The sequence below is a fragment of the Candoia aspera genome, chromosome 1 (genome assembly GCF_035149785.1).
Source record: "Candoia aspera isolate rCanAsp1 chromosome 1, rCanAsp1.hap2, whole genome shotgun sequence".
Classification (NCBI taxonomy): domain Eukaryota; kingdom Metazoa; phylum Chordata; class Lepidosauria; order Squamata; family Boidae; genus Candoia; species Candoia aspera.
This window is the reverse complement of record NC_086153.1, coordinates 167,906,383-167,930,455: the sequence shown is the minus strand read 5'-3', so window position 1 is coordinate 167,930,455 and position 24,073 is coordinate 167,906,383. Positions and strand designations below refer to the sequence as shown.

The window sequence follows — 24,073 nt, the reverse complement described above, 5'->3', positions numbered from 1 at the left end:
TTTTCCATTGACTGAGTGGTGCAGCAGGTGATCATTCCCCATTTCGTTCCCTTTATAGTCCATTGTGTCCCTGGAAATTTAACTCGGTTGGTTAGAAGGGTTGGGAAAGTGATACTGGTGTCTACATTGGAGGGGGAAATTAGGGAAAAAAAATCACATTCTTTCTGCTTTTTTGTATGAGCATATTAAGCAGAACTTTTCTGTGGAAATGTGCCCTCCAACCAAATATGTTTTGGAGCCAACCCTTTGAAATTGGAAGCTGGGTTTAACAGCACTGAGATTTTGTTCAAAGGAAATAACTTAAAATAGTTGAACTCTAAAGGGCATATATATATTCTGTAAGAAATATATTCTTCCTCTATATTTTGCTGCATCATTATATGATAAATCACCTTCATATATTGTAGAATTTACTTTTTGTTGTTATTGCTGTTATGTGTATTTCTAGATTTTCATTGTTAACTTCCTACTTCTCTCTTTCTAGGAAATGTGACCACTAGTACATCTGTGTCTCAGATGACAAGTGGCATCAGTCTAGTTTCCTTTAACAGTCGACCTGATGGGATGCATCAACGTTCCTATTCAGTTTCTAGTGCTGACCAGTGGAGTGAGGTGGCAGTTGTGGCAAACTCTGGCATCAGTAGTGGTAAGACTACTACTCTAGGTTTACTCTAGTTTTTATTTTATTTTTAGTTAGCAGATTTATAATGGCAATTGAAATGTTGTTCAAAAGTTGTTGTTACTTAAAAACCAGCAAAGATGAGATATGAAAAAGGTTGCAAAATAATACTGCTCAAAATAATCGGTAGAGAACTTGCTACAATTGTAATTTTTCCTCATAGAGAATACGCAGATGATCATAGTCTTAAAAAAAGAGATAGAAACTAGACAAGTGGTATACTTGGTTAAGTACCTTTTGATCTAGAGAAACGGTTTTCAATCTAGTGCCTCTACGGTACAAGGTGCTTTACACAATATACAAGAGATGCCAGTTATACATACAACTGGAACAAAACAACTGCTGCAGGCAGCTGCTATTTTGGGATATATTAACAGGAAGAGTCCTGATCACAAGAAGTAATCTTGTCCTTTATTTGGATCAGTCTCCATTTGGAATCATGTTTAGCCTGCAGAAGAGAAGATAGAGAGGAAATAGAACTGCAGTTCTATAAATAGTTAAAGGGTTGTTATTTATAAAGGAAGGAGTGGACTTGTTCTTTGTCACCCTGGAGGGCAGGATCAGAATCAGTGATTATTATAGGGAAGTAGTTGCAGATTAGACATTGCCCACACCCGTGTCAATGCCACCTGGATGAAGTGGCGCCAGGTGACTGGAGTCCTGTGTGATCGTTGGATGCCCCTACACCTCAAGTCAAAGGTCTACAGAATGGTGGTGCGCCCAGTTGCCCTCTATGGATCGGAGTGCTGGCCAGCGAGAGCAAAGCACAAGCAGGCCCTGCACGTGATAGAAATGCGAATGCTCCGATGGTGGCTTGAACTAACGTGATCGACCACGCCGTGAATGACAATGTCCAGCAACGACTGGGAGTTGCGCCAATCGTGGCAAAACTGCGGGAAGGAAGACTTAGATGGTATGGACACATCGTACGCGGCAAAGAAGACTCAGCGAGAACAGCCACGCGTCTGGACCCTGGTGGCTGGCGACCCCGTGGTAGACCCAAGAAACGGTGAATGGACCTCATTAAGGAGGACATGGAATGCATGAATGTCACCCCTGAAGATGCCTTGGATCGAGTCAAATGGAGACAGATATGCCGATAAGCAGACCCTGCCATAGTGCAGGAAAAACGCTAGGAAGAAGAAGTTGCAGATTAGACATTATGAGGAATTTTCTGATAAGAACTGTCAACCAGTGGAATAGATTGCCTTATAAAATAGTATGTGTGGTGACAATGCTGTTTCTGTTAACATTTCATCAAGTCATGCGGCAGGAAACCCATGCAGGACTTTTACTTTCTCTTACTGCAGTTCTTCTACTGTCACTTTTATTTCTTTTATTTCTTTCCTTTTCTTCATCTGTTTTTTCCAAGATCCACTCTTAATGCTACCAAAAAAAATGGTCTGTCCCACATTCATATCTCGTATCAACCTGTATCCATCACTAAATCACTCAGACTTTCCTCATAAACAATTAAATCATTCATGCTTTTAGATACATATTCATTACTTTCCCATGTGTACGTGAATAATTTATGCTTAAACCATGCATTTAAAACAACCAGACCTTTTTCTGAGCAGAGGAACAGTCACTGTCCTCCTTTCTTGTGTTTCCAAGTGGCCCAATCACTTCTGTACTCTTGTTTCCACCATCCGTTCATGACAGCTGCAGAATAGGTTTTTTTCCCTGGATCAGTTTATTCTTAATATTACATAATTTATTTCTGTTTTCCAAATCAATCTACACTTGGCCAAATGCCAAGAATTTTCCAGAATTGTCATTTTAACTGTTGTGTTCCTTCATAAACAGCTTGTCTGTTTGAAACTGTTGTTTCTGCCTCAAGCTTGTGGTGAATTCACCATCTTGGCATTGTCTGTAATTTTTAAACTTCAGTTATTTTGCTTTCTTAGGGCTTTAGATCAAGCTGCCATTAAATCATGTTGTTACTGTCCCCCCCACCTCTATATATATATTGCAATCTCTTAGAAAAAGTGGCTGCTACTGGCAATTATGGTTGAGTGACTCCATTTCCCAAATTCATCAGATTACTTCATTTTAGTGTTCATAAAGTAAGAAAAAACACTTAAAGTTATTTAACACAGACCATATTGAAAAGATAAACTTATGGAAGGGAAAAGGTAGTTAAGATGATGGAACAGAGGAGAACAAGTTTTCTTGTCAGTGTGCTTTCTCTTTTTCTGGAATGAATAAAAGCAAATATAAATTAAGAATGGATTGTTTTAGTCATTGTCAAAAATGTAACAAGATTAACTTAAACTACAGAAATCAAGAAATTGATAATGTAAATTATAAATTACTGGATTTTTTTAACACTCAGATTTCTTAAATACAGCTTAGCGACCACTCATTCAGCAACCGTTCAAACTTATGACATCTTACTTAAGATAGGTCCTCATACTTAGGTTGGTCGCAGTGTCCCCGCAGTCACATGATTGCCATTTGCAAACTTCTTTGCTAGCTTCCTACATGCAGTCAATGAGGAAGGTGGCAGGAGGTCACAAATGACGACTATGTAGCGTCCTCACTTAATAATCCATGGTGATTTGCTTAACAACAGCAACCAGAAATGCTGGAATGTCTGTCGTTAAGCAGCACAGACATGTGATATCATGCTCTATGACCGCGTCACTTAGCAACAGAAAAATTCCAGTCCCAATTATTATTAAGTGAGGCTACCTGTATCTAAGGTTAGAAACTAGATGAAATCTCAAAAACATGGTGGCACTTTTCACAGAAAAAAACATTAAAAAAAAGACAAAAGGATAATAATATACAGTAAAATGTTTGTAGATATTTTATATTTAGGAAAGTTTATTTTGTCATAGATAAAATAGGAATACTAAAATGTTTCTAAATTGGAGAAAACTATAATTAATGAAAACCTTTTTGGGGAAAAATAACATACCAGGACTGGGCAGGTCATATGCAGCCCAGCAAACCATTTTTTCTTCTTTTGCAGCTACCAAACCCAGTATCACACAGCCAAAGTTCAGTAGCAAAACATGGAATTTTGGTGGCACAACCTCTCATTAAAATATAGATAGATATAGATATAAAATTAATGCACTAAACCTCTAGTAAGTTGGCTTTACTAAAGCCATAAAAATAACAGTCCTGAAAGGTTTGCAGAAGGGTGAACATTCTGCTTTTGGTTCCTCTGGAAACAACAGCAAGCCTCACTAGAACCCCTTGGTCCTCAGCTGCCAAAAATGCATGCTTGCCCCTCCTTCCCTCCCTATCGCAGTTGTGAGCCACACAAAAGAGCCTGCCTGCCTGCCTGCCTGCCTGCCTGCCTTCTATATAGCCACCCATCTTATGAATCTAGTGGCTAACAACAGTTAAAAACACCATAAAACACGTAACAATAAAAAATAACATACAGTACACATAAACAGCAGCCGATGTAAAAAAAACTGAACAACTAATACAGGTCAGCAAAACCATTGCACAGGGTCTGTCTCACATCCGAATCCCAGAGCTCAGTTACAAAATCATGTCAGCAGAGTCAGAGCCAATCTAATCTCAGGGGGGATGATGTTCCAAAGGGTGGATGTCAAAAGAGAAAAGGCTTGAAGGATGTTAAGAAATAGACATTACATAATTTTAAAATAAAAATTACATTCAAGTAAAAAAGTGATTTAATAAAGATGAAGAAAGCTAGATTTCAAGATCCCCACCATGACAAGTTTATTCCCCGCTCCACCTTGAAATTCCATTTGTTTATGGATATAGAGTAACAAGCTGAACTTCCAAACTTGTTTGTTTGTTTGTTTTTGAAAGTAAGTATATAGCAAGAATAATGCCTCTGGTTGGTCAGGTTTCATTATGTATCTCTTGGAGAATACATTGCAGGCCATCTTTTCTTTTATTGATTTGATTAGTTGTATAGAGTGAATATCCAAAGAAACACCCTGACACTTATTTTAGATATTGCAACTTACTAGGGCTGTGCTGAGATATATCAGGGTAACATAAAACAATTTTTTGTTCATCTGAGGCAGAATTAACTTCTGTGACTGTTACTGCTATGAATCAAAATCCTCCATGAAGCTGTGATCCCAGTATGTTGATTTGGAGCTCTGTCACATTACAAATCATAGCTCTTGGACTTCTGGTGTGGACATGGCGGACTGAACAGCTGTGCCCACGGGCTCAGCAGGCAGAACTGACAATGCGGCAGTTTTCTTGGGCTCAGGCAGGTTTTTCCTGAAGCCCAGGAGTGTTTTTCCAGAAAAAGGAAAACTCCTGGAATCACCCCATTTGTCCTCCAGATGGCTGCTTGCATCCAGAAGATCGCAAACAGTATTCACGTTCGACTGGTAAGAGCTAGGCTAGCCAGGAGGCTGGGACGTCACCATTTCCAAGCCGCGCTATAGCCTTAGAAGGACATTAAGACTGGCCACCCCATTTCTAAATCACCCAATTTATATTTCTTTTAAGTTCGTGCACCCTAAAAGAGGCTTTCTACAGCAAGGAGAAGCAGGTTCTCTTGGTGCTTATTGTTATTTTGGGGATCAATTTTTAAAAAAAATTCTTTTAAAGTTTTGGACTTCGTTTTCCATCCAAATATTAAGGAGGATTGAGAGTAAATAATTGTCTCCCTATTATTTTTGTACTAAATTTGAAGATACTAGCATTTTCCTACATGTTGAATTGGCTGTTTTGAACTTCCAGTTTTCTGCTTCTACTTTCCCTGGGGAATTGTCTCCATATCTCACTTTCGCTTGTGTAAACACATTCTGGAATTCTTTCATATCTTCGACTTTTGCTGGTTAAGCTCCTAGGGGGCGCCATAATCTATTGCTTGAGACATGGAGGATTTTAAACAGACTTCCTCTGACTTCCAACAAGATTTTAAATGGATTCTTTCTGATTCCTACCAAGCTCTTATGCAAGGCATTCAGGACATTGTGGAAAATATGAGTTCTAAAATGTGTCATCTGGTTGGGGATGTCATGGATGAAACTGAGGAATTTAACAGCAACAGAAATGTCTCTTGTAAGAGTGAGATCGGGGCTTCTGTTGAAATGCTGGATGAAGATCGGACAGTCAAGCTGAAGAAATTAAAGGGAGAGATCGAGTTGCAAGCCATAAGTGGAATTGATATTCTGATGGAATGCCATGGAAAAGAAGGAGTTATTATGTATGGGAGGTCTCCTGAAAAGAAGTTGAAGTTTTTGAGGGGGGCAGTTGGGCTGTTTGATTTTTTTAAGAAAAAAGCTCTGCACATTGTGGGGACATGTAAATGCTCTGGTTTATTTTGAAGTGGGATAAGGGTTTAAGAATGTTTATCTGGATTGCTTTTAGGGTTTGGCTGATTTCATTTATCTTTAACAATTTGGATTAAGATTATTAAGGTATAATAAAAATAATAATAAATGTCCAGTTTTGGATTTAATATGATTAAGATTATTAAAATTGTTATATTATCAAGAACAATGGCACACAATTTATGGTTTTTTTTAGTCTGAACTTTATTATAGTAGACAGGAATGTATAGAATAGTAGTAGGAAGAAAATAAATAAATGTTATCTTTGGGGGGAAAGTTGATTAGGAGGTTTATATATTTTTTTCTTTTAATATAAGGGGAGGGAGCAACTGTACTTAGTGATTTTTATAATGTCCCAATGGAATGATTTATAGAAATAATGTGATTTGGGTTTAATATAGAATAAGGGATTGATTATGGAAAATTGTTGTATATCCTTGATGTTAAAAGTCGGAAGTCACCTCTTTTTGTAATTTTGAAAAAATTCTTTTGTGTTTCTACACTTTTTTTCTTTTTTTTTCTTTTTTTGTTTGTAGTTTTTTCTTTTTACATAGCTTTTATCTTTGGTTGAAATTTAATAAAAAATTTATTAAAAAAAAAAAGCAATAGCTCTCAGTAGAACCATGCCTCCAAAAAGGTGGAGGACAAATTTAGGGAACAGAGCATAAAATTGTATTAGGTACCTAATACTATTTAGGAAGGAAAAATATAGGACACTCATACAAGATGTGGGATTTATGGCTAGAATTATTACAACAGAGAAGGACCTGAGTATGAAGAATCAGGCTGAACATGAGCCAGAAGTGTGAGACAGCTGCTAGAAGGGCTAACATTGTTCTGGGCTTCATCAGAAGAAGCATCATATCAAAGATGCATGAAGCCCTTATTCCCCTCTACTCTGCACTGGTAAAGTGCTGTTTTCCATTATCATGGATACCAGGGCCAGAAATAATGGGTACAAGTTTGCAGCTACTTAGATGTAATTTAAATATAAGGAAAAACTTGCAGAGAGTATGATCTGTGCAACAGTGAAACAGTCTACCTATGGTGGTTGTGGCTTCTCCATCTCCAGAGGGTTTAAGAAGAGACTAGACAGCCAACTTTGAAGGCAGTTTAACTGGTTTTCTTGCACATTGCAAAGGGTTGGATTAGATGATTCTTATAGTTCCTTCCTCCATAATCCTATGTTTCTGTATGTCCTATTTTACTGTACTGTATCAGTTACATTCTTTGTTAATACATGAAAAAGAGTATTTAATTTTAGATTTTTCCTCCACCTCCTAATAAAGGATTTTGAATTTTATTGTCATAAAAAAGGTAATACTGTGAAAGCAGCAGGAACTGAGAAGAAGCTAAGTGTCTTTTTAAATTCAAATGCAAGTATAGTGGAGAATGTATCATTTTGTCACATGGTTTTATTGTAGACAAAATAACTTATTGGAATTAATTTTTCTCTGCACTTTTTCACATTAAATTAATACTTTGTATGGCTCTGGAGAAGTTTTCAAAGTCTCTCTATCCAAATGTTTGATTACCTGCAGTGTCTGTATTTTAAGCTACTGTGAACATCCTCTAATTAGATAAATTACTTTGGAGAGGGCAGAGCTACAAACAGGAGGTGCTGGTTAAATTCAAGAGGGGAAAATAGAAAAATTCATTCTATGAAATGGAATGCCCCACTGCTTTATGACTATTATAGCTGTAATGTTTTACACTGAAGTACCTGAAGTTTAAAATTAAATGTCTAATATAATTTGACACCAGTAACATGAAGTCTGTGACGGTCCTTAGAGAATATCTAGACAATTCATTGGCTACTTCAAATTGCTGTATGCTTGATGGTGAGAAAATCACACAACTGGATTGCCTTTTATTTAAATGCTAGCTGCTGTTCAACATAACTAAATGCACAAAAATAAAAATAAAAAAATTGAGCTTTGAATTTTATATTTAATACTGTCAGTATAAAATTCCTGGAGGTAGTAACTCTGTCCAGGAAGTTATTCTGTAGATTGTTTATAGGGACGCAATTGATCTAAGTGTCAAGCCCTTACGTAGTTTAAACTGTTTATCATTTTAATAGTAACATTGAGACCATGGACTTTGGTTTATAAGTTACTGTGCAAGAATATGACCTCTGTAGTATGCAGTGTAGCAGCTTGATGTTATAGATAGATTTTGAATGATCAACCTTGCAGTAACTATTGACTAAGTGATCTTGTTCTATCTGATTTGAAGACGTACACTGAATTGTTTACTGGGTGAATCTTTGGCTTTGCAGTTATATGCCATTGTGGAGTCATTTGCCCTCTAGACATTCATTTTTTCAATATTAGCAATATTTTGTGTCAGAATATGTATTTGCTGTTTTAATCCTTTCCATAACTGTCTCCCTTGCTGGCTCTATTTTCTTCTAGTTCTTGTTCACTCAGTTGGGCAAATCTTAAATTATATTTTTTCCTTGTGTTTTTCTTGTACATATTGTATTCAGAGTTGTCAGTCCACCATGGAACTGACATTGTTGGCAGAACAGATGTTCACCTGCAGCCTCTGCCCACTCAACCCTACATCTGTTCTACAAAGATGGATAACTCTTTGAAGGAGAAGGTAAAGTGGGGAGTAAAAGACTAAAAGTAAACCTGCTATGCAACTGGAAGCCTGTTTGCACAATACTGGGGATACATTGTTGATGTATCAAATGAATGCAGTAGTGTTTTAAGAAATGCACGCTCACCTGCAATCCAGTAGAGCTAAATGGGTGGGGAAAATGAGGGTCATGTATCAGTCCTGCCCTTCATCCAATGTCCCCTTGCCTGGCTAGTTTGTAATACAGAGACATTTGCAAACAGTTCTAAAATGGGGCCTGTAAAACTATAGGTAATTGACGTGCCTACAAAATCCTTCACATTGCTGAGTATATGGAAATGTAAAGGGCAGAACTTAGATGGACATCTAACATCTCCTTCCTGCTTTAGCTTCACTTGACTGCTGGTAACTGGAGTGCAGACTGGAGTATGATTATAACCAATGCTGACCTCTTATATAAAAAGATTAAAACACTGTCATTCTTCAGCTTTCTTTATCCTGGCACCTACCCCATGTAAAAGCATCCTCCTGGAGGTTTCAGTTGTCCTGATCCTTACTTGATTTTATTGAGTTAGATGTATTTTATATCTTGAGTTGTTATTAGTAGGGTAGCTAATAACTTTGATTAATAAATAAATAAGCCTGAGAGGATGAGGAGAAATCATATATATTAGGTTTCCTTATTTTAAAGATAACTTGAACAGAATACTTTCCAGCTGCTTATACAGAACTGTTGTATGTTTTGGAGGAATGAAGTAGTTCAGATGAACTAATTAACCCTCTTTATCATAAAAAATAAAACCTGACGAGCCTTGATAACATACAGCTTCTTATACTCCATAAACTGATTGTTAATAGGATTGATCAAACATAAACAAGAAGCTGCACTGATTTGGACCATGGTAAAATGCAGAAATAAGCAGGAGTTACTCCATTTCTTTCCAATTAAACCAACATAATCAAGACAGCAAGTTGTCTTTACCATTCTGTCTCTCCAGTTTTGATGGCTGAGCCCCATTAACAGTTAGAACAGTAAAATGGGATTATCAGCAGAGAGAAAGTCCAGCAGGAGCAAGCCAAAGGTCTCGGATGTTTCCATTGGCCCAGAATCACTTGATAATTTCCAAACCAGTCTGCTAAGCTGGGAAGAAGAGACTTATATCTTGGTTCTCATCAACCTTTCCGTACATCCCCATTCCCCTTTCCTCTTTGATCTATTTTTAAGCTGCGCAATGATTTTCCTCCTCCATAATACCACCATGAAGAACAAAGCAACATCCATGTGACATTATTTGTAAAGTCTCACCAAGAGTGACCCCATTTGTGGAATTATGCTGGCATATTGGCATTTGTATAACCGTGCTGCCAAACCTTGGATTAGCTTGAATTTTTATTGGTATCTTAAAGAAGAGAAAAACAGTCAACAGCAATCACAAAATAGAGTAATTCAAACTACTAAATATACTGTAAATACCTGTCAGCCCTTTGAGGTAGACCAGATCAGGAAATACATTTCACAGAAAGACCAGATCTTTACTTTATAGAGATAGGCTATAATAACAGAATCTTGCATGCCTGATTTGCTTCTTCTCTCCTCCTCCTTATATCCCAGGAATCATCCTGAGTGTCTTAATACTATTTCCCTTCCCAGGACTTCAGGAATGCTTCTGTCCTCTTTGTTTAAAGGATGGTTTCTGAATATTTGCTTCAAAATTGTGTTCCTAGCTCTCTACAATACTATCACAGTAGAACATAAAATTTGCTGTTACATGAATCCAAATAGAATTTGCTGCAAGATAAATACATTTCCCATTCTCTCAGGGGAGGTGTTACCATTTTATTAAAGAGATTATTGGGATAGTGAATGTCTCCTGTATGTGGCACTAATAGTCACATCTGGGAAAGTAGCTTCCATGATCTGAGAGTGATCACAGACTTCAGAAATAATTTGGAGAAGGTTCTTTGGGGTGCAAAAGCAGCTCAAATTGCTGAAAAAAGATGGAGCTGCTTTAAACATTATAAAGTTAAAAAACATTCTTTCATTTATGGTGACAATAGTACAAAAATTTTGGTCAGAAGAAAAAGCACACCAAGCAAGTCTTAAATATAGTGCAGAAATATATATTATAAAAGCAAAACATTTTTTAAAATTATTCTTACCCACCCCAATGTTGTAGCTCAACAGTGAAAGTATGTGAATGGGGTTTTATTGAAGCTGTGGTACAACAGTTTGGGCCACTCCCTTTATGAGAAAAATAATATAAATTAAAACCATAAGGGAAACTCAAAGTAGAGAGTTTATTTTGTGCAAATTTATATGACTATCTCCTTCTCAAAGAGCTCAAATACAAAACATCCACCAGCTAAAGAATTTCAGAAATTTTGAAGTATTAAAAATAAAATACAATCAGAAACTGTATACTTTCTAAAGCTGTTGTACGGGAAATATGAGTATCTATTGTAATTAGATTAGAAAAGTTAAATTAAAAAAAACTGCCTTAGGTACATAGACCAAGAACATTTTTTTTAAAAAAAATGCTTTAAGAGGCTACAAAAAGTTTCCTCTATCATATCAATGGTAAGCAGCTTGAGTTCATAATGAAAATAGCAAAGATAACCACCAACATGCAAATCATATGTTCCAGTGTATTTGTAGTTGTAGATCAATCTGCTCTGTGAGACAGCACCATAGAATATATTACTTTAAAGAATATTGAATGCTGTAGTTTCTCAGTAACTAGAGGAGAAGATGAGAGATGTGGATGTTTTCCCACTTTTTCCTGTGCAGTCAAAATAGGAGAAGAATAGCTTGATTTTTGAAGCCACTTCCCTTTTCAACCTCCGAAACATCAGTATCTATTGAGAAAAGTCTGCAGTAATTAGATTTCAATCCATGTGTCTGCCATTAAGGGAAACCAGACTTTTGTTCCCAATGCAGAACCAAAAATTAATGCTCTCACCTTGGAGGAATCAGTCAGACTACGGTGGCAGTCTCACGCGCCTCACTCTATCCCTGATGTACAGATACAGTAATAGCTGATGGCTGTCCTTCATTCCTTCCAAATATCACCTGCCTGTCGCAGCAGACTGTCAATCTATTGTAAGGCTTCCTCATTTTATGCTGACATGGGTCATCTGTCTCTCCTTTAGCAGGGTAAAGGTCAAGAACATCTTGAATGTGGCACCTCAACAGACCTTGGTCCCTTATAAGCTATCCAACGCTGTATGATAGCTCTGTATGCTATCTAAGGCTTCTCATGTCTGAGATTTCTACCATACCTTTCCTCCAGGAACTCAAGACAGCTTAGCTGGGGATCTCCTTTTTTCTCCCCACGACAATCGTATGAGGTAGTAGTCTCTTCATTCGTTTTTCTGTGTGCTCCCTGGCAACCAAGATATTAGACAAATTGAATGAAGACAATGGATGGTTTTTTCCTTGGTGTTTTTTGTTCAGATAAGTTTTGATGGAGTCCAAGGGAAAGCAAAAACTCCTTCAGGGGGAAGAGACCTGCTCTGCCATCTGTCCATCCTATATAGAATAATATAAATCTAGGGATATATAGGAATTACTCAGCCTCCCCATGGGATACCTTTACTTGGGCAAGCTATATAAAATCAGAGGGCTTTGATTACTTTGAGAATATTCTCCCACGGTTAGCTGAATGGAAGTTTCATCTTCAGATAAATCTAATTTCTTTCTGGATGTGGGAATACAGAACAGGCTGGATCATCACTGACCTAGCATTCAGATTGTGTCTCTGGTGCTACTCCAGGGAAGAATGATCACATATTTAGCACTGTTCACTGTTTTTATATGATGCAGCTGGGAAAAAGGCAAATGCAGCCCTAAGCTGTATCACTAGAAATACGGAGTTAAGTTCAAGAGAAGTCATTGTACTTGGATATTCTGCATTGGACAAATCACACCTAGAGTATTGTTTTCATTTATGGGCCCTTCATTTTAGGAAGGATACTGACAAACTGGAATATGTCCAGAGGACAGCAAACAACATGATGAGGGATCTGGAAGAAAAAGTTTAATGAGGAACAGTTGGAGGTATTGGGTATGTTTAGCCCAGAAGGTAGAAGACCGCATGGCAACATTAGCTGTTTCCAAGTATCTGAAGAGCTGCCATGTAGAAGATGAGCAGAATTGTTTATCTAGAAGAAGAAAAAGAAACAAGTGGTTTAAATTCCAATAACGGAGATTTTGGCTAGACATAAGAAAACAATTCCAATGGTGAGAGCCACTTAACAATGGAATAGACTGCCTCTCTTCATTGGAGTTGTATAAGTGGCTTGATGGAGATCTGTCAAGGATGCTGTAGTAGTGGATTCCTGTATAGGGCAGAGGATTGGATAAGATTAGCATAAGATTGGATAAGGTCTTTTTCAACCTTTACATTCAATAATTCTATGATATTTTCTTAAATCATAACAAAAGTTCCTAAGTAGAGATTCTGTACTTTTTATAGTTTACAGAAGTTGGGTGATATTCTCAGAATGTTCAAAGATAATGATATCCATGGTGTTTCAGTACAAACCTATTACAAAACTTCTGTTTTTAGCTGATAGGTTCTCAAGAGAAGCCCTTATGTTTGCAGAAAATTCACATACTACCAACTCCTATTCAGTATTTTTATTAGGTTAGAATTTCAACAGTGATTTAGAGGATCCAACATTCCTTGCCCGTGGTGCTTTTGTTTTTTCTGATATACCAATATATCAGATTTTTCCAGTTTACCCATAAAACAGAATGCTCTTTCTCTCTCCTGTTCTAGATGCTCTCTTTCCTCTTCTAGAGTATGGTTAGGATCTAACAGCAGCAAAAATATAGTCCAAGATCAACTCCAAAAGAGTTACTCATAGCTAGAAACGCACAAAAAAGTAGTAAGTTGGTGCAGAAAGCAAAACCCAAACCAATCTGACTCTTAGGCAAGATTATAGAGAAAAAAACATCACAAAGGAGATCCTCTCATGCAGCTTTTCTAAATAAGGAAGACTGGGCAAGTAGGGAGGCTGCAGAGTGATAGATGTGTAACAACAGCAACAAATCAAGGACATCTGAATACTCTACTAGCCCACAACAATAAAGAAGCTTGATCATATTACCAAGGAAATGCTGAAGTTTCTTGAGAAAGTGGATAAGAAAACAAAAGCCTGTTTTTTCAGCAAAGAAACCTTCAGGGAATTGGAAGATATATTTTAGTATGCTATTAGTTTGAATTACCATGCATTTCATTTTGTAAGAAAGAGTTGCAGATTTCAATGATACTATTAAGTCAGACAAGTATTTCCCATTTTTAAAGAAGCAGCAATTTTTCCTTAGAGTGTGTATAAAATGAGATGGTCAGCAAGTCTGATGTTGCCTTGAGTGATGTGCCTTCAATTATAAGTCAAGAGAACAGTGTAGAGAGCAGGGTTACTCTTTTAAGTACAAGCTTCAGGCAAGAGGTCAAAATAAATGGTGTAAAAAGAATACTCTTAGGATTCTTAATTTCTATTCAGCTCTACTTAGAATTTTTTTCAATTAATTTAAATTCTATAAAACTTTGAAATATTAGAATTGCTTAAACTTTAAAAATAATTATTTAATGCAATATATTATAAAGAATTAGTTACACCTTACTTGATCATCAGATTCAGCTTCTGAGTTCATCTTGGTTGATCTACCTTGTTGATTCTGCCAGAATATATGTGCTGCTTTGCTTTTTAAAAATATTTTTTAAAAATACACCAGATAGTGCTTTAATTGAAAACTATAATAAAAAACAGATAAAGACTACACAGAAGCAAAACGTCTAAAAACTCACATACTGTAGCTTGGTAGTCCATAAAGGTATATTTGGGAAAATATACATGATTGTAAATATCCGTATTTAGTATTTCTATCCAAAAAGACACTTTTGAATGTAGATATGTAGATGAATGTAGTAACTAACATATCACTTATTCCCTGCAAAGTCAGCTTTGTAGCTCCATTAAATAATTATCAAATAACAAAAATAACAAAAGCTCCAATAAATAACAATCAAAGCCAAGATAAAAACAATGAACCAACTATAACAGCATCATAAAACTATATAACATCTTAACATCATCAAAACTTTCACAATATCAAAACCAATAAATAATGAAAGAACAACCCAGAATACATAGTGTCAACATTTTTAGAAAGTGGAATAGTGGAGTATACCAAGCTTCTAAAGGCTAGGATGTTTTAGACTTTACTAATAAGTACAGTCTTAGATTTCTTTAAAGGATGCTTGAGAAGAGGCAAAGTAAAGGAGGAAATTTCATAGTGTTTTTGCCACCACTGAAAGGGTCCTAGCCCTAACTGATTCCAGGTGAGTCTCTTTCCAGGGTGGCATGCACAAAAAAATCTTTTATCTCCTGAAGGCAGCTTTCAGCTTCAAGGTGCATTCACAAATATGTTGCACTCAGATTGGAAATCAACTGGGAGACAGTCTGGTGTTGAATGCTCCTGCTGAGAAGCACTTAACAGAACCTGTATATTGGAACCACTGCTGTTTTTGAACCTTCTTTAAGCACATTCCCATGTCAAGCATGTTGCAGTGATCTAATTGAGAGGCAACAATGCAAGAGCTACAGTGGTGCATAAAAGTTTGTGAACCATTTTGAATTTTCAATATTTCTGCATAAATGTGATGTAAAATGTGATCTTCTCAGCTCTTCCAGGTAAACCAGACAGGAAACACAACTAGATGAGCTAATTCTACTTTATTTTAAGGCTACATTAACAATAGAATCTTGCCGGTCTGAAAGTACAAATCTCCCGACCTGTCCTGATTACCAGGAAACACACTGAGGCGAGGACTTGGTCTCTAATATTTATTAGTAGTACTTAACAAGAATCCTAACAAACTGAGAAAGCGTGGGAAAACCCAGCCATATAAACCCCAACGGTTAAGGCGGTCCCGATCTGTGTCTCTTTGAATGGCTGAACAGTTCCTCAGTGCTACGCATGCGCTTGACAGTCTGGGTGGGAGCCCCCTGCTCGCCATCCTTACTCATGACATCACCCTCCCCTCCAGATTGATATTCCATTTCAGCCCCCTCCCCTCCAGAGTCTTGATAAGATATGTTGTCTGCTTGTAAAGTCCCATGAGAACTTGGCAAAGAAGGTAATTCTTCAAAGGACAACTCCTCCACGGACGAAGCGGTGCTGCCCTCCCAATCCGATAACGCCTCCGAGCCAGGTGGCTGCTGCTGAAAAACATCTAGAGAGTTAGCAGGGTCAGCCCCCCTCCCCCCTGGGAAATGCAAGCCCGAGGTTGAGGGCTGTGGTTCCCCCACCTCCTCTGTAACTGGAGTCGAGGCTTCAGGCAGGGGCGGGGGGAAATACACACTCACAAACTCCTCAGCTTGGCCTTCTTCGGCCCGCTCAGGCGAAGGAGGAATCTCGGGTAAAATGCGAGGCTTGGGTTTGTGAGGGAAAAGCTGATGGAATCGATGAACCAGTGCTGGAGCATGTACATCTCTGGCATTCTCCCACGTGCGCTCCTCCTCAGGGTACCCCTTCCAGTGTATGAAATATTGGATGCCCCTTCCCCTCCTCCTAGAGTCCAGAATCTCTTCCACTTCGTACTCCTCCTCTCCCTCCACAATTACTGGAGGTGGTGGGGGTAGGTGTGATCGCAAGTTACTTGGGGGAGGGTCTTTAGCTAGCAAGGCTCTGTGAAACACTGGATGGATCTTCATGGATGGTGGGAGCTGTAAACGATAAGCTACTGGATTTATCTGCTGCACCACAGTGAAAGGGCCGACGAACTTAGAGTCCAATTTCTTGGAGGGTCTGGTAGAGATCAAGAACTTGGTAGAGAGCCACACTTTGTCTCCTACTGCAATCGCTGGCCCCTCCTGCCTGTGAGCGTCTGCCGCCCTTTTGTAAGCACTCTTTGCCCTGTTCAGCTGCTCCTTTAACAACTCCTGTGCGGCTTGTTGCTCTTTAAGAAAATCAGCTGCGGCTGGAACAGTTCCCTGCTGGGAGGAGGTGGGCAACACCTGAGGGTTAACCCCGTAGAGCGCTTGGAACGGAGACATCTGGGTAGATGACTGCACAGAGTTGTTATAAGTGAATTCTGCCATGGGCAACAGGGCTGGCCAATTGTCTTGCCGATACGTGGTGTAACACCTGAGATACTGCTGTAACCACTGGTTAATTTTTTCGGCCTGCCCATTACTGGCAGGGTGATGCGCTGATGACAGGTGGATCTGGACCCCTAATGACTGGAAAAGGGCCCTCCAGAACCTGGAAGTGAACTGTGGGCCTCTGTCACTCACCAAGTGATTCACCATGCCTCTATACCTAAAAACGTGGTCTATGAACAACTGCGCGGTGGCTGGTGCAGATGGGAGGCCCTTGCAAGGAATAAAATGTGCCATCTTTGTGAAAAGGTCCACCACCACCAGTATGGAAGTCAGGCCCTGGACCGGGGGTAAATCAGTGATGAAATCCATGGAGATCGTATCCCAAGGCCTACTGGGGGTGGGTAGGGGCTGCAAGAGTCCTGTGGGCTTCCCTGGGAGAGGCTTGGCTCGTCTGCAGGTGTGACAAGAAGCAACGTAGCCCTTAATGTCTGCAACCATCTTAGGCCACCAGTAGTCTCTCAGAGCTCTATGGAGAGTTTTGAAAACGCCTCCGTGGCCTGCTGTTTGGTGGTCATGACACAGTCTCAGTACTTCTTCCCTCAATGAAGGGGGAATGTACAATCGCCCACTATGCCAGAGGATTCCTGCCTCCACATTGAATGGGGAGGCAGTGTCTTGCGGGGCCCTCTGGAGGTCATCCATCCTGGCCCTGGCATACGGGTCCTGTTGCTGCTGAGCTCTGGCTCTTGCAAATAGGTCCTCTGCTTGGCTGCCTGCTGCTAAACTCTCCGTTTGGCTCCCCCTCATCGGCTGATCAAAGTTGTGAGGTTGTAATATAGCAGCCTGTACTTCCTGGTGAGGGGGCGGGTCTGCCTGAAAGGATCGAGACAGGGCGTCTGCCAAGCAGTTTTGCGCCCCGGGCACATAAGAAATGACAAAATTGAAACGGGAGAAAAACTGGCTCCATCTGATCTGGCGTGGGGTGAGGGATCTGGTGTTCTGTAGAAGTTGTAAATTCTTGTGATCGGTGCAAACTTTCACCGGAAAGGTTGCCCCTTCTAGCCAGTGCCTCCACTCTTGGAATGCTGCCTTAATTGCCAGCAACTCTCTGTTAAACACATCATAGTTTCTCTCTGCTGGTGAGAGTAGGCGTGAGAAAAAGGCACAAGGAAGCAATGTATTCTCTGCCCTGTTTGTATATTGCAATAACACTGCCCCAATGGCAACATCTGAAGCATCTGAATACATTATGAATGGCTTCGTGGGGTCAGGGTGCCTTAAGAGCGGTTGGGAAGCAAAAAGTTGCTTCAACTCCTGGAACGCTGCTTGCTCCCTCTCCCCCCATACGAATTTTGAGCCTTTCTTCAAGAGCTGTGTGAATGGTCTGGTCCGATGACTATAGGCTGGGACAAAACGCTGATAAAAATTGGAAAATCCTAACCATTTTTGTATATCTTTAACATTTCGGGGGGGTGGCCAAGAGAGAATTGCCTGGACCTTAGCAGGATCCATGGATATGCCTTCTGTGGATACTATATAGCCCAGGAAATGTACTTCAGTTAAATCAAAGGCACACTTCTCTAGCTTGGCGAACAGCCTGTTCTCTCTCAGTCTTTGCAAAACATTACGTACATGGGTTACGTGAGTTGTGGCATCCTCAGAGAAAATTAATATGTCATCTAGATAAACGACCATGTACTTGTCTAGTAAATCAGCAAAAACGTGATTCATAAATCTGGAAAATATGGCTCCTGCATTAGACAAGCCAAAGGGCATAACAAGGTACTCAAATTTGCCAAACCTGGTGTCGAAGGCAGTCAGGTATTCGTGCCCCTCTTTCACCCGGATCAGATTGTACGCACTCCTGAGATCCAACCTGGTAAACATGCGTGCCTTCTGCAAGTGATCTAGCAGCTCCGAGATTAAGGGCGGAGGATAGGATTCTCTCTTTGTTTGTTTATTTAAGAAACTGAAGTCGTGGACCACTCTCAAGGGTGTCTCCTGGGTTGCAGGTGCCAACGGGTCGGGCTTCTTTGGTACGAAGAAGGTAGGAGCAGACGCTGGGGACGTAGATGGTCGGATGAAGCCCTTCTGGAGATTGGAGTCCAAGTAATCCTTTAAGGTGGCTAACTCCTTGGGGGACATGGGATATTGTTTCCTTGCTGGGATCTTGGCTCCTGGTAACAACTCAATGGTGCAGTCACAGTCCCTATGGGGGGGTAGTGCTGTGGCCTCTTGCTCGCTGAAAACGTCTGCAAAATCTGCATACTTGGCTGGCAAGTGGACCCCCCCTGCTACTGTGACTGCGTTGGTTGCTGGAGAGTGTGGAGCGGCTTGACTCTTGTGGTGCTGGCATTCCTTAGCTGGGAAGGAGATTGCTCCTGTAGTCCAGTTCATCAACGGGTTGTGGATCCTCAGCCAAGGCGTGCCTAGGATTACCGGCACATTTAGCGCTGCAGTAACATAAAGCTGGATCCATTCAGTGTGGTCTCCCACTGTGAGCTGCACCGGTTCTGTGAGCCTTCTAATCGGCCCTGCCTTGAGGGGCTGGCCGTCAATGGTCTCTACTTCTATGGGGCATGGCAATTCCCTGGTCGGTATGTTGCAGTCTTGTATGGTCTGTGCATCAATAAAATTAGTTGAAGCTCCAGAATCCACGAGGGCCTCTAGCTTGACCTGGTGCTCTGGGTTGACTTGGACTTTTACGGGTAAGTAGTAAAAGTCTTGCCTGGAATCTTCGGAATGAGCTCTCCTTAATTGATTTACGGTCTTCCTGCTGAGCTCTTGGGAGGGAGACCAATGGAGTTTCCCTGATTGGAAACAGAGGCGGGGATGGGTCCTGTTTCAGCTGCTTGCCCTGGGGGTCTTACTGGAGCTGTTTGGCCTCTCGCTGGGCAAGTTCTCACCATGTGCCCCTGGGCTCCGCAGTAGAAACACAGGGCTCTCTCTCTCCTTCTCTGCCTCTCAGTCTCGGAAATCAGTCTCCTGCTTGCCCCAATCTGCATTGGCTCCTCTCGTGCTGAGTGAGAGGCTGCTACAAGGGGAGTTGGGAATCCTGAAAACGCTCGGAGGGTCTTGCTTCTCCCCGGCTGCATCTGCCTAAGCTCCTCTAGCCTGGCATCTATGACCACCAATAACTGATATAGGGCTTCTAACGTGGCTGGTGTTCCCTGGCGCACCAATTCATTCTTAATCTCCTCATCCAGCCCCTGTTTGAATTGGTCTTTTAATGCACTCTCATTCCAGTCCAGATCTCCTGCTAACAACTTGAAATCAGCAATGTAGAGTCCCACCCTCTTGTTACCTTGCTTGAGCCTCCGAATCTCCCGGCTGGCCGTGGCCTCTCTGATGGGGTCGTCAAAGTGTGCTCGGAAGCCTGCCAAAAAGTTCTGGTAGTCGTTGAGAATCGGATCGTTGTTCTCCACCATGGGAATAGCCCATTTGGCCGCTGGTCCCTTCAGCAGGCCTAGGATGAAGGTGACTCTGGTTCTGTCTGTGGGAAACTCTGCGGGTCTGCTGTCGAAGAACATAGTACACTGTGTGAGAAAGATTCTCAGCTGTCCTGCTTCTCCTCCAAATTTCTCTGGTAGACTGCCCTGTGATCTTAACATTACCGGTGGGGCTGCTGCTGCTGGTGCCGGTTGTGGGTTAATCGGAGCTGGTTGTTGCAACTGTTGTAGCATGGCAGCTTGTAATGTGTTGATCTGGAGATCTACTTGTTGCTGGTGTTGCTGTAGGGCTGCTGCCAATTGCTGGATGGCGAGCCGCATTTCTTGGTTTTCTGAAGACATTTCTAAACGTATCTGTTTAATTGCTTGTTCCTCCCTCTTTCGATGGGAGTAGGAGTTTGTTAGGATTGATGTCCTGATTACCAGGAAACACACTGAGGCGAGGACTTGGTCTCTAATATTTATTAGTAGTACTTAACAAGAATCCTAACAAACTGAGAAAGCGTGGGAAAACCCAGCCATATAAACCCCAACGGTTAAGGCGGTCCCGATCTGTGTCTCTTTGAATGGCTGAACAGTTCCTCAGTGCTACGCATGCGCTTGACAGTCTGGGTGAGAGCCCCCTGCTCGCCATCCTTACTCATGACACGACCTCCTTATTTATCACTTGAATGGTCAGGGTGAGTCTTTCCTAAGTTTCTTCTTTAGACCATTACCCTCCCATGGCTTCCTTTCCTTTTATCTGATTGTTCCCCAGGCAGCATCTCCTCCCTCTGTTCTCCAAGGTCACCCTTACATTCCATCACAGATCTGTTCTCCACATGAGTCTTAAAACTAGATAAACAGAACCCAATTAAACAAATTAGTCAAAAACATTATGACTTTTAAACATCACTGCATAGTTGCTAAGTCATGCACTGATGGAAATATGCACAGCACTGACCTGAGTACTCTGAGACAGCACAGAATCAAAGAGCACCTCCAAATTGCAGGCCTGATCCTTCAGGGAAATGTAGCCCTAACTGGAATAGGAAGGGTTCCTGACCACCAAACCTGTGACTATTAACAAGTCACCGTACTAGTAAATTTCTTGTGGAGTTGACAAATATCAAGGATCTCTTTTTTAAAACTTTGGTTGTCATATGATAATAGTGGATTTAGTTTTCCAGATTTTAAACTATATAATTGGGCCTATTTCTTCCAGCATTGCTTGATATATAAGAATGTGTATTTATTATACTCAAAGAGCAAAATTATCAGCTGAAATCTATCTCAAGTTATTTACCAGTAAAGCTGAATCCTTGAGTGCTATTTTTTCATATCTCTTAATCCCAAAATGAAATACGAAAGCAAAATAATAAAAATGCAGCAATTAACATTTAAATCCAAGATAAAGGTAGAAACAAATGGATTGAAATAAAGGTTCTGTCTGGTGGGGTCATGCGGAAATTTTGAGGGGGTGTCATGAATTCCTGGGTACCCAGAGAGGTTGAAACATGGGTGAGGCCAGACCACAGTGTCTGCAGAGTTCTGACTGACTCCCAGGGAGTCACAAGAGGAGGAACCCATGCTATATGTAAGGCAAGGCCACAGAGTAGAGAGGGCTCAACCTGGTCGCCTTTCATCCCTGAGGTTTTATTCTTAATGAGAAATAAACATGGGGGCCACAATTACTCAACATACAAAATCAGTGTCCCGAGCTCTGGGTGGCCAGAAGGGTTGAAACACGGCCGGCAGGGAGCATAGTGTCTGTAAGAGCTCCAATCCTTGTGTATGGAGCCTGTGCCATAGGTGGCACTTAGCTGACTGCTAAGGCTGAAAATGCTGCCACAGAGCCAGGAAGGAAACAAGATGCCAAGCCCATCACCTTGGGCAGCTGCTGGTAAAAACTGCACATTTGCTTAGCGGCTTCTACTGCCATTGTTGGACAGTTGTGAATGCCCAGGGCAGAGCAAGTAGTCCTTCAACCTACCCAAGGGAACCAAAAGCTCAGCATCTCCAATATGTTTGTGACCAGTGAGACTCCGTACAGGCAATACATGTGGCTTCTTCAGGGCAGCTTCATCACTGGCACACTGGTGAGGGTTTGGCATCAGCCCCCCTCCCCTGCCCCAGTTAGCTGGCTTCCAGGCCTGGGGAGTTGCTCAGACCCCATCATTTACAGCCAACTGACTGGGGTGATGGGAGTTGCTACCTCAGGATTCTTGTGTGCAGTAGAGTGGGATGAAAATCAGAGGTTAGTCCCATTGTTTTTAATTGGGATTGATGGAGTCAGTGAGATGAGGTAAAGGAACAAAACATGAATACTTAAATAAATGACCAGATCTTTAAAATATTTCATTACTTTTTAGCAACTTGCATATAGAATTGTCAAGTGGAAAAAATAATACGCAACTGGAGGAAATTACATTATTCCAGAAACATATTGATATCCATCATATTGTTACTATTATTGTTGTTATTTTATCATCATCATTATTCATAGGGGCAGTCACACAAATTTATAGGCGGTCATGGCACCACAAAGTCTGAGATCCTCTGGGTTAGAACAAATGCCAATGAAATACCGTAGCTAGTAACTATAATCAACAGCATTTGTTAATAATGGGAAGTTAAAGATCCAATAAAAACTTATCTCAGAATTCTTTATAGAATGTTAAGGATAGATTTGACAATTATTCCAAATACTAAATATTTTAAAAATATTTAGCCTTGAATTTTTGATGAAAGCACATTCATCAAAAGACAAAACCATGCAAAGTATATATAAACTGAAAATCTAAACACTGTTAAATATATAGGAAGAACTGAAAATCTAGGTGGGACTCCTGGGACAACCACTGTCACAGTTCTTTCAATATTGAAAGAGTTGTTGGTTGTGAAAGGAATTGAAGTCAGAAATATTAGGTGGCTCTCAAGGGATAAATGCAATTCCTAAATCGTAGCAAATACTTTACTGAATACTGTGCCCAGTGCTGGGCCCAACACTTTAAGGAGGATTCAGGGAAATTGGAACTGGTTCAGGGAATGGCAGCAAGAATGACTTAAATACTGTGAACACAGATTGAAAACCAAGTATATTTTACCTTAAGAAAAGATGACTGAGAGAAAATACAATATCGCTCTTCAAATACCTGAAAACTTGTGATGTAGAAGAATGTCAAGATCTGTTCTCTGTCATTCTACAGTAGAAGACATGGAATTATGATTTTAGTTACAGGAAGGCAAATTCCATTTGAATGTTAGGGAAAAAATAAGAGCGGCTTTACAGTGGAAACAGTTACTCAAAGAAGTGGTAGTCTTTCTTTTATTGGATGTAGCGCATTAAGTTAGATTCTTGCACTAAGCAAGGGTCTGATTTTAGGCCTAAATTCCTCTTCCAAAATTATGATTCAGTTCCATGATTATAGATGATGGGATGCTAATGGCAGAGTACCACACATGATACTGGACAGTGTGTACTTTAACATTGCAATGGCAGTATCATTTCATTAGGAAATTAAACTTAATATTTTATTGGAATATTAAACTATTTTGATACTATTTAGTTTCATTCTAATATATTTTATATTTAGGTAACTTCCTTGTTTTTGATAATATCTAATTGGCTCTATAGATGTTACCATAAATGCCTTTCTATAAATTAGAATTGTTTGAAGGTTCATTATTTTGTAATGAAATAATGTTCTAAGTTCTCCTGAAATTCCTTGTGCAGGAAAAAAAATCTACATATGTTGCTATGATGTGATTTATAATAAAACTTGTGCTGGGTTTTACATTGTACTATTAAGGTTGACTCAATTTTGTTCCTGTCCATTACACATTATGCATGGCATGTTAGTAAGATAGCCAATAAAACAGTGTACGTTATATATCAACCTGCTGTTTTAGTTCACATTGCCTTGGCTATCTCAAACATAGTAATTACATGCCATATTCCACTTTGGCATATCTTG

At 40.1% G+C, this 24,073-nt stretch overlaps 1 protein-coding gene across 2 annotated transcripts in view; it reads left to right on the top strand.

The window, feature by feature from the left end:
• Positions 1–24,073, top strand: part of AGAP1 (ArfGAP with GTPase domain, ankyrin repeat and PH domain 1) — a 471,115-nt gene that overhangs the window by 291,432 nt on the left and 155,610 nt on the right. Inside the window, exon 12 of one of the 2 annotated variants that reach the window (XM_063317853.1) lies at positions 485–646. The exons of the other annotated variant lie outside the window; for it this stretch is intronic. Coding sequence (XP_063173923.1) covers positions 485–646 — 162 coding nt within the window. The remainder of the gene's footprint in view (positions 1–484; positions 647–24,073) is intronic. 2 annotated transcript variants of the gene reach the window in all.